Source organism: Cebus imitator, unplaced genomic scaffold (assembly GCF_001604975.1).
Source record: "Cebus imitator isolate Cc_AM_T3 unplaced genomic scaffold, Cebus_imitator-1.0 Scaffold14, whole genome shotgun sequence".
Classification (NCBI taxonomy): Eukaryota; Metazoa; Chordata; class Mammalia; order Primates; family Cebidae; genus Cebus; species Cebus imitator.
In genome coordinates, this window is record NW_016107329.1 from 8,824,111 (window position 1) to 8,834,360 (window position 10,250).

Consider the following 10,250-nt stretch of genomic DNA (forward strand, 5'->3'; position numbering starts at 1 on the left):
GTGAGGGGAGGGAGCCGTGCGGTAGGGGGATCCATGTGCTGGGAACATTCATGTGAGGTTGTTTTCCTGGCACAGTAGGAGCTGTTTAAACCAGGAAGTTGGATCCAGAAATGACAACGTCATGCTCTTTAAGAAACTAGGCCTGGGAGGCTGGGGAAGGGGATGTTCTGACAGCACCCAGATTACCACGTCCCCAACCCCAAAACTTCCTGATGCCACCACCAGGCACAAGGCTTTAAGAGCACCAGGAATACCTGACTATGAGGTGTCATTGAGGAAGGGGTTCCCATCTGCATGGGGACACTGGAGCTCCAGCTGGAAATGTGCGGGAGGGGCTCCGAGACCACGCACAGCCGTTAACCCCGACCATCACTTGCTCCTCTCCTCCCTGGAGTGGCTGCTTTGTGCCAAGGAAAGGCGGATGCTCGAGGTCACAAGCTCAAACCCACACCCAGCAGGGAAATCTGCACCATCTCCAACGGCTGAGTTGCCCAATTGAGAGATTTCAAGCTTTCCAAGAACTGACTTGGTTTCTGGTAGGAACCGGGGCCACGTGAGATGAGGGCGGGGGAGTAGGCCCAAGACCAGGCTCCTCAGCGAGGAGCCAGGCTAGTGTCTGAGGTCCACTTGGGATGCAGCCCAGGACACAGGGTCGGGAGCCTGTGGCGGCACCGTCATTGAAAAGTCCCCATCGCTCAGTTCCAGGCAGAGCTGCGGAGAGAGTGACTTCTCAGCGAGATGTGCTGAGTTAATGAGCCCCTCATGCCCTTACAAAAGCACTGTAAGGGCAGCTGGAAGTTGCTAGCATCAGAGACCAGCACGGACTGCTCAGAGGAACTCGCTTAAAGGAGCCCACAGAGATTTTTTTTTTAGGACAACGTACAGGAAGAAATGTTTAAACGGAGTCGATGGAGCATGTGCCATCCGTGGGCACCATCCCCAGAGCACGCAGCCCCTCGAGGAAGCAAGCTGTTGGGCGCCCAGAGCAGATGGGAAATCGAATCCAATAATGTTCAGGAAGAGCGGGCCTCAGGCGTTGACACGACCCTCCCTGCCTTCAAGCACCAACTGCCAAAACAGTGCCATGTGACACTTTCTCTCCCTCCATCGCCTTCAAAGAAAGACTCCAGCCAGGCCGGGGGCTCATGCTTCTGATCCCAGCACTTTAGGAGACTGAGGCAGGGGGATTGTGTGAGCCCAGGAGTTCCAGACCAGCCTGGGAAACACAGTGAGACCTCATCTCTACAAGAAATAAAAATTAAAAATTACCCAGGCGTAGTGACACACCTCTGTAGTCCCAGCTACTCGGGTGGCTGAGGTGGGTGGATTGCTTGTGCTCAGGAGTTCCAGGCCTCAGTGAGCTGAGACTGCACCACTGCACTCCAGCCTGGGCAACAGAGTGAGACCCTGCCACCAAAAAAAAAAAAAAAAAAGATTCCAAGGTCTCTTTGGGTCGTGTATTTCTTAGATGGGTCACTGGAAAAGATGCAGTTTATAGAAAATAAATATAGCTTCTGTGCCTACAGTGGTCAATTCAGCCAAGTCAATAAAAAGTCATGAGTCAGGCTGATCTACGCTTACTTCTCGGTGGGCTGCTGTTGTGAAACTGAAGTTTTAAACCCTGAGACAGCATCTCAGGGGGGCTGAGGACACACCACAGCAGGGATTGCCTCAGTGCTTCCTCCTGGGGTCCAAGCTCCCTCCCTTGCCTGAAAGCTCTCACTCCACAGGAGCAGGGAATTTAGGCCTGCAGCAGCCCAGAAGGCAGAGAGCACAGGCCTGCAGCAAATTATGAACAGCTCTCCAGAAAACAAAGCACCCCTGTAATCCAGCACGTTGGGAGGCTGAGTCTGGAGGATCGCTTGAGCCCAAGGGTTTGAGACCAGCCTGGGCAACATGGCAAAACCCCATCTCTGCACACACACACAAACACACACACACACACACACACACACACACACACACACACACACACACACACACACACAATTCGAAGGGCATGGTGGCGTGTGTCTGTAATCCCAGCTACTTAGGAGGCTGAGGTGGGAGAATAGCTTGAACCCAGGAGGTGGAGGCTGCAGTGAGCCAAGATCACACCACTGTACTCCAGCCTGGGTGACAGAGCAAGACCCTATCACCAAAAAAAAAAAAGGAAAAGAAAAGAAAACAGCACTCTTGAAACCCACTGTCCAGGGCCATCTGCCCCATGTTCCCTCCCAACAAAGAGCTCTGACTCTGGCCTGCTTTTGTTCAATCAGATTTCTGAGAAAACAAAAACTATTGTCTCCTGACGTCTTTGTCCAGCATCTTCCAATAGAGAGCCGCTCCACGGCCAGCAGCAGCAGACCCGGAGGGGGTTCTGACTCAGAGGCCTGGGTGCTCAGATGCCCCGGACGTCAGCAGAGCCAGAGCTTTTAGCTTTGCTTCTATTATTGGAATTCGAGCCATCGGAAAACTAGGCAGATGGGCCAATCTAAATATTCTGCAACTGGTAAGGATTTCAGAGCTTTCGCAGAAAGAGAGAGGTCTCTCAAGTTCACAGCCATCTCCCCATCACCCCCACCCCGCCCCGCACAGTCCCTGGGACTGGGGGTACAAATAAATCAGTTTAGTCTCAAAGCAAAGGTTTTCCCAAAATCCTCTTTAATAATACATGTAGCCCACATTGCTGCAATCGGTATAAAACAGTTATTCCTGATTTGTATAAATTAACATGTCGAGAGTCAGGATTATAAAGCATCAAGATACAAGTACCAAGTGGGGGGACCAAAGACAACTCACGGTGAAGAGAAATGCTTGAGAACAAGACACATGTAAGCTGTAGGATGTGGTAACAGCCCGGGGTGGGGAAAGGGTCAGAGGCGCAGGTGCAGACCCGGGCTTCTCTTCTGCCTGTGCGAGGGTGAGGGGGCCGTGGGAGGCTGGCTGAGAAGGACCAGTGCCAGGCAGCAGGGCAGAGAGTGCCAGGGGTCTCGGCTCTGCAGATTGGGCTTTGCAGAGGATTCCCATTCCCCACCTCCCCAGCCCTCGGACAGAGACTGAAGAGACCACACACGTTGACCTCCTCTTCAGACCGAGCTGCCATTTCCACTTCATTCTACTGAGTGTGTTGTTCTGTAAAATAATTCCCCGGTGTTCCTTGCCCCTTTCAGACCACAGCTTCCCTGCTCAGCCCCCTTTCCACATGCACAGTCTGAGTCTGGGGGGCCCTTGAAAGTCAGGCACAACACCCAGATTTGGTCCTCTTGGGTGGCTTATGGCTGGATATGTCCACCGTGTGTGACGGCCTCTCAGCTCTCTGCCGTAAGATCATTGGCACCACCAGGTCAAACAGGGTCTCAAACAGGAGGTCCACATTGTAGCCTGTCTTGGCACTGGTCTCAAAGCACATCTTCTCAGCGGCCGGCATGTCCTGCTCATCCAGCATCTTGTACTTCAGGATCTTTTTATAAAGGGCCACCGCGTCCTCCAGATGCACCTGCTTAGGCACCCTGGTGGTGACACAGCCCCTGCCATCCAAATCGGGACTACACTCTCCCTTCTCCTGGCCCTCCAAGGGCCCTTCCTCAGTGAGGTCCACTTTGTTCCCCACGATGGCGAAGAGGCAGTCTTTGCTGGCTGTTTCTGTCAGGCCCAGGAAGCGGTCCTCCAGCTCCACCAGGCTCTGTGGGTGATTCACATCATAGGTGAGGATGATGGCAGCCGCTCCCCGGCAGTACATGGAGCCCAGGCCGTGGAACTGCTCCCGCCCTGGTGGGTAAAGAGGGACGGAAAGATCGGTTATCTCTCATCTCAGAACCCAGCCACCAGCCACACGGCACAGGAACATCCCCAGCACTCCAGCCTCACAAGGTCCACGTGGCACACACGCTTTCCACGAGTGGACTGAAGAGTGGGCGAGTCAGGCACAGCAGGGCTCCTGGGAGGCTGGGCTGGGGCACTGGAACCCCTGCCTCCTTCCTGCATAAAAGCAAAAACCCCAAAATTGATGGCTAAAAAAGAGGATGAAAAGGTCTGGGTCTCTGCGTACTTTTACAATGCAGTCATCAAATCGAATCAACCCAGGTCAGAATACGCTCCCCACAGGTAACCTGGCACACCCACAGTGTCCTTTCCCGACATCTGCCCAGGGCCACCTTTCTATCCCAGCAACAGTGCACAGACCCCCAGGCGGCCCACTTACCTCCCCACTGTCAGGCAGCTCCCTGCCAGTCCACTTAAGGCAGGTGGGAGCTACCTGGGAACTTTCTGGCAGAATTCTACAACCCCTGCCTGTAGCACAAGCTTTCTGCAGACTCAGATTTGGAGGACAGACTCTCACAAGGGGAGCAGATCTGGTCATGGCCGGCCGGTGCTCCTGGGACTGGTGCAGTGCGCGCAGCAGGTGAGAACCCCAGCAGGGAGGGCTGCGCCCAGCAGTCTGCAGGGGTGTCCTTTGGGCCTTGGCATGCTTTTCCTCATTGGCGCATCTGCCACGTTGGGGAGATGAGCTCTCAGGAAGCAGCTGTGGGAGAGGCGGCAGCACGCACCATGCCCCCGCGCCTCTTGAGGACTGAGCAGGCTGTGCATGGCGCAGGCCCTCCCTGCTGGAAGTAAGGGCTTCACAAGCATTCCTGGTGACGGATCTGTTTCAATCACCAATGAGCAAACCCCAGGTGAGATCTTCCAATCATAAAGCACCTGCTCCCCACTACACCTTCCAGGGGCACGCTTTCGAAGAGGAGTGAGACCTGTGCTCAGACGCCGCCCCAAGGAGCCTCTGCGAACAGGCCTGGCGGCTCCCACAGCACCCCCTGCAGGCCAGCTCCTCTCCTCCTCCCTGGGCAAGTGTGGCCTCCTGGGCAAGTGTGGCCTCCCGGGCCATGCCCTTAGACTAAGAGGAGGGAGAGCCGGGAACGACTAACAGCACTGGACCAACAGCACCACCCTCCACTCTCGAGCCCAGAACGCAAGGTCAAATGCCCCTGGCCAGTGGCCGACGACACGGAGAGAGGTGGCACCCAGGGAGTGTCCGGGGCCCATTCCAATCCCTCCCCGGGGAAAAGCAAGCCTGGTTCTGATTTTTTTTTAAAGCTAACAATGTGGGTTTAATGAGCAATTGCCAAGTTGTAAATGTTCAAAACTAATTCAAAATTTTCTAAAGATCACGTTTAGGTAAACACAAAATGCAACAGTGGCCCATCATTGGCAGCCTCTAAATTCTAAATGGTCCCACGTCACTCTGAGGGCAACTTCCCCGAGGGTGTGGACAGCGCTGACCGGTAGCAAGGGCTCTTCATCACTGGTTCATAAACCAATTTCACAGGGTCCACGACCTTGAACGGGGGAGAAAATGTCATCTTTGTTTTCACCACCCTCTGCCTGAAATTTACCATTTCCTTCCATTATAAATGTTGGCAGCAAACTGCAGAAACAGCAATGAGGGGCACTCCCCACCAACAGGGCCAGCAGATGCTTCCATCTGCACGCCAGCCGCTTCAGACACCCCAGTGCGATGCGCCCAACCCTTCAAGATCGCCACCACCCTTAGGCCTGCCACGCCTTCATTCATTAACATGTGGACGATGAACCACATACCATAATTTGAAAAGGCTTTGTATGACTGTATTTCAGGACATCTGGTTACCTTTGTATGTGACTGCGTGCACCCAGGCACAGTGTTCTCAGAAGGGGTCCTGGGCTCATACCCCACAGGAGCTGAGGGGGTCTTGACACAAAAGAAATTAATGACCCTGGTCTGTGGGCGTTTGGAGCATGGACTGAATGCATGACACCTGCACACGTGCAGTTCTCTAGGCAGACTGTCCTTTGCCAATAAACCACTGTTTAGAGCCAAATAGCCAAGAAACACAACCAAATTTCATCCCATTTCCACCTCAATCTTTCTGAAATGGCCACATTCTGATGACACCAAGTCCTCAAGCCTCGCTGGGCGACACCGCCTGGATTTCGAGGCAGTCTGGTCACCCCTTGGGCAACCCTGGAGAGAGGGGCCCACAGACACACACACTCATGTCCTGTGAGAACAGCCAGACAGACCTGTCTACTGCCTGCTGTGGTCTCCCAGGCCCCAGCCTGGCTCCAGCACCCCCTCCAGCAAAGCCACAGTGTGCCTTCGGGAATGTGGAGGGAAAGTGAGCCGGGAGCTGAGCCAGACTGGCTCTGGTAGGATCGGAAGAATGTGCCCTGCTGCCAGTCTGAGGGTCAAAGTGTCAGAGCTACCCAGGTCACCTCCCTCTTCTGGGAAAAGCCGGCCTGGGAATGCCGCAGTTTGGGCGACAGGGCCACCCTGTTGGCAAGCAGCTTGTGCCCTGGAATTCAGCACCTGAAGGGCAACATTCCTCCCTTCCACACGCCTACCACAGGTCAGCTTCAGACTGACAATTCAGTCAGCTTCCAGTCAAGCTGGGGAGAAACCAGTGTCCCCTGAACTCACAGTCATTCGCCCACTATGGAAGATGATGATCAGGAACCTTTAAAACCCGATATAAAAACTGGCAATAGCAGGCATCAGCTTAAAAAGAAAAGGCTAGGGCAAGAGGATTGCTTGAGGCCAGGAGCTGGAGGCCAGCCTGGGCAACACAGCAAGGCTCCCATCTCTACAAATTACTTTTAAATTAGCCAGGCACTGTGATGCATTTCTGTAGTCCCAGCTACTCAGGAGGCTGAGGAGGGAAGATCTCTTGTGCCAAGGAGTTTGAGGCTGCAGTGAGCTATGATCATGCCACTGCACTCCAGCCTGGGCAACAGAGTGAGACCCCATCTCTAAAATAAATTTAAAATGGTAATAAGAAAGAAAAATGTCATAGATAACAGTCCAGGCATCACGAGGTTTTAACAGGAGCTAAAAATGTCATCAGCTTCTACCCACCAGATTTCACAAGAGTGTGACTATGGGAACACGGAGTCAGGGACATTCCAGCTACCCCGGGAGAACTTTTCTCAAGTCTCTGACACAGTTCATTCGGCCGAAGGGAGAACTGTGTTGATGCCTATGCCTAACATAGCTTCCCATTCCAGATAAAAATATCTGATTTGCCTTTAAAAAGCTAAAAAAGGAAATAATAATACAAAAGGAAAGATCTTAGTAATGAAAAGAAGTAGGAACTGAAGAACCACAAATGCTAGCCAGAAAAAAGTAAATAAAAATTGTTGCTTGAACCCTATAATCTGTTATCTACCCATGAATATAAATGCAAACCAATTACATGCAGGTACCCCAGCTAAAGAATTTACAAGCAAGCAGTTTTCATATTTGCAATTCTAAAATGCAATTTTGGAGATAATGTATGGCTTTTAGGATTGCTAATGGAATATTCAGGGTGCTCTAAATGAGCCTATTGTCCACACTGAGAAGGGCCAGAAGTCCCGAATTTAATCGTGATTGAATTGAAGTAGGGGTGCTGGTATTTCAGGCATGACAGCCAACATAAGACAATGAAGATTACATGGTGTCACTACGACTTGACCTTTTGCACTTGACTTTGACAAATTCACAGTGTATTTGAATCCAAGGGCCCTCATACGTTTTCTGGTGGTTTGTGAATGTGCTGTGTGCCCGGCCGGCAGCCCCCCGCTGCTAACCCCACACACATGTCAGCCCCTGGACCTCTCAGAGTGGTGATTTCCTGTCTACAAGTACGGCCTTAAAGTGGGTCTTTCACAAGTCCCTCTCCCTGGAAACAGGATGAGCCATCTTTCCTGCCTGCTCCCCCAGACAGGAGTCCCTCAGTACCAATCCTGAAGCCAAAGTGCTAAGAATTCTGGTAGTTTACTCGGACTTTGTTGGAGAAATCAACAGCCTCAGGTTCAGTTCTGGGGATGCCAGAGCCCCAGGCTGACCCAGAAACAGGTCGAAAGAGAAACATCACAGGTTGGTTCAAATTCAACCAATGCAGCCAAGGGTCAGTGAGCTGCCAGCCCTGGTCTGGTGAACGGAGCCGGACTGCCAGCCCATCATCAGGCCTGGAGGCAGGGGTTCGAGCCCAAGGAGGGAGCCCAGCCTCCCGCCAGACTCTGCCTCTTAGCCTGGTCTGTCTTCAGGCCAAGCAGGTGGGAGGATGTGTGAGTGACTGGAGCCCAGGGCTCTGGGTTAGACTTGGCCAGGAATTGTGACTCGTGTATGTAGCAAACCGAGAAGTGATCTGCTAAGCTTTATGCCACCAACACAATACAGACGAAGACGTCAGTTACCCCTGGTGGTGAGGGAAACCTGAATCTGTAACAATGCCTTCAATGTCTGACCAGCCACACTCTTGGACAAACTATTGAAATGCAGCAAAACTGACCAGGCCTTTTGCCGGTGAGTCCAGAGCGGCCAGAGATGAAGACCCCCTGCCCACTGCAGACATGGCCCTGGGGAGGGAGGTCTCACCCGCCCCACCTCTACACAGACACGGGGCCCTGGGGAGGCAGGTCCCACCCGCCCCACCTCTACACAGACACGGGGCCCTGGGGAGGCAGGTCCCACCCGCCTCACCTCTACACAGACACGGGACCCTGGACAGGCAGGTCTCACCAGGTTTGTTTCTGGAATTTACATATCTAAAAACACAATTTATCTGTTTACCTAAAGAGCTAATTCCACTCACTTTATGAAGTGTAAGTTCTGTCTAAACGAGAGAAAGAAGTGGACTTGGTCATTTATGGCAGGGAATGGGCTGTTAACTTCCACCAACCCGTCCCCGTATCAGGGACATGGAGTGCTGCTTCGCGATGGGAAGAAGCGTGGCCGGCACAAGGCGTCCTTGGAGTTTATTATGCTTGTACAGGCTTCCCCTTCCCATGCTTTACAGAAGGAGAAACTGAGGCACAGACAGAGAAGAAGGTGGGCAACAGACACAGGAGAGGTGGAGCCCTGACAAGCATGCTGGCCCCAGGCACCCCAGGGACTCTGCTGTAAGCATCCCCGGAAGCAGGGGAAGGGGCCCAGGGCATCTGGAGGCCGCCTGCCTGGCCGGAGAAACGGCTGTCTCCACCCTGCGTTCCGCAGAGCACAGGCATCTGCGGAGTGCAGCCACCTGCCCAGGAGCTCCAAATTTTATGCAGAGAACTGCCCTGCAGGTGCCGGCTAATTCTCTAGGCAGGGACCACAGAGTGTTCCGGTAAAGAGCTCCCGCTCTAGAGAGACTACATTCAAACCCCCGCCGTGTGACCTTGGGCAAGTCACTTAGACATGTGGTACCTCAGTTTCCCTGTCACTAAAATGTGGGTCGTACCTGCCAAAGGGTGGCTGAGAAAACAGAATCTGCACACAGGTCAACTACCTGAAGCTGTGTCTGGCATATCAGCCCTGTAACAGAAGTGTTTGTTCCATAAATCGTGAGATTCTTCCTGAACCTAAGGATGGACGCCGCCGTCCCAGTGCTGCCCGGGGCACGGGACCCCTCGTCCCTCCACTTACAGGGCTGACTGGGCACTTTGGCAGTGGACCAATCTTCTGCATTTCTTATTCTCAGATGATGACCTTCTCCCTGGTCCTGGGGGTGCTCCGGATGTTGCCATATCAGTGCAGCTGACAGGCCCCGGGGACCAGGTGCAAGGGGAAGGAAGTCAGCACCCACAGTAATCCCAGTCCGCTGCGGAGGAATTGAAAACGGCCCATGTGCTTTCCATTTCACTCGTCAGCCTGCCCAGAGCCAAACACAACCAGGCTTCTACCCAGGTGTTGTGTCATTTTGACTGATGGTTTAAATGAGAAAGTGGGTTAGGACACCGTCTGAGGCCACAGGCACCCGTGGCTCACATCTTAAGCAGGGGGTGAGGAGACAAAAAACCCTGCTGCTCAGACCCTGACCCAGCCGCCAGGATCAGGCGTGGAGCTGGCATTCGCATTAGCTGTAAAAACTCCTCGGGCGAATACCGCGGGCACCAGGAGTGAAAACCAGCAATGTACCCAGTGAAGGTGGGAGGCAAAAAGGCAGCTATTAAAATGTGAGAATTACCATGCTTGGTGTTTCAACTCATTGAGAAGTAAGTCCTACCAGGAAATCCAAACACTGAGACGACAGGAACTTTTTTTTAATTGAGACTGAGTCTTGCGCTGTCGCCCAGGTTCTCCTGCTCCAGCCTCCTGAGTAGCTGGGATTACTGGCTCATGCCACCATTCCCAGATAATTTTTGTATTTTTAGTAGAGAAGGGGTTTCACCATGTTGGCCAGGCTGGTCTTGAACTCCTGACCTCAAGTGATCCACCCTCCTTGGCCTCCCAAAGTGCTGGCATTACCGGCGTGAGCCACTGCGCCCAGACT

The 10,250-nt window shown here is 53.1% G+C and overlaps 1 protein-coding gene across 1 annotated transcript in view; it reads right to left on the minus strand.

Moving 5' to 3' along the window:
• Positions 1-2,622: 2,622 nt before the first annotated feature.
• RAB20 (RAB20, member RAS oncogene family) overlaps positions 2,623-10,250 on the minus strand; it is a 37,168-nt gene continuing 29,540 nt past the window's right edge. The window contains exon 2 of the mRNA XM_017501845.2: positions 2,623-3,750. Coding sequence (XP_017357334.1) covers positions 3,218-3,750 — 533 coding nt within the window. The 3' untranslated portion in view covers positions 2,623-3,217. The remainder of the gene's footprint in view (positions 3,751-10,250) is intronic.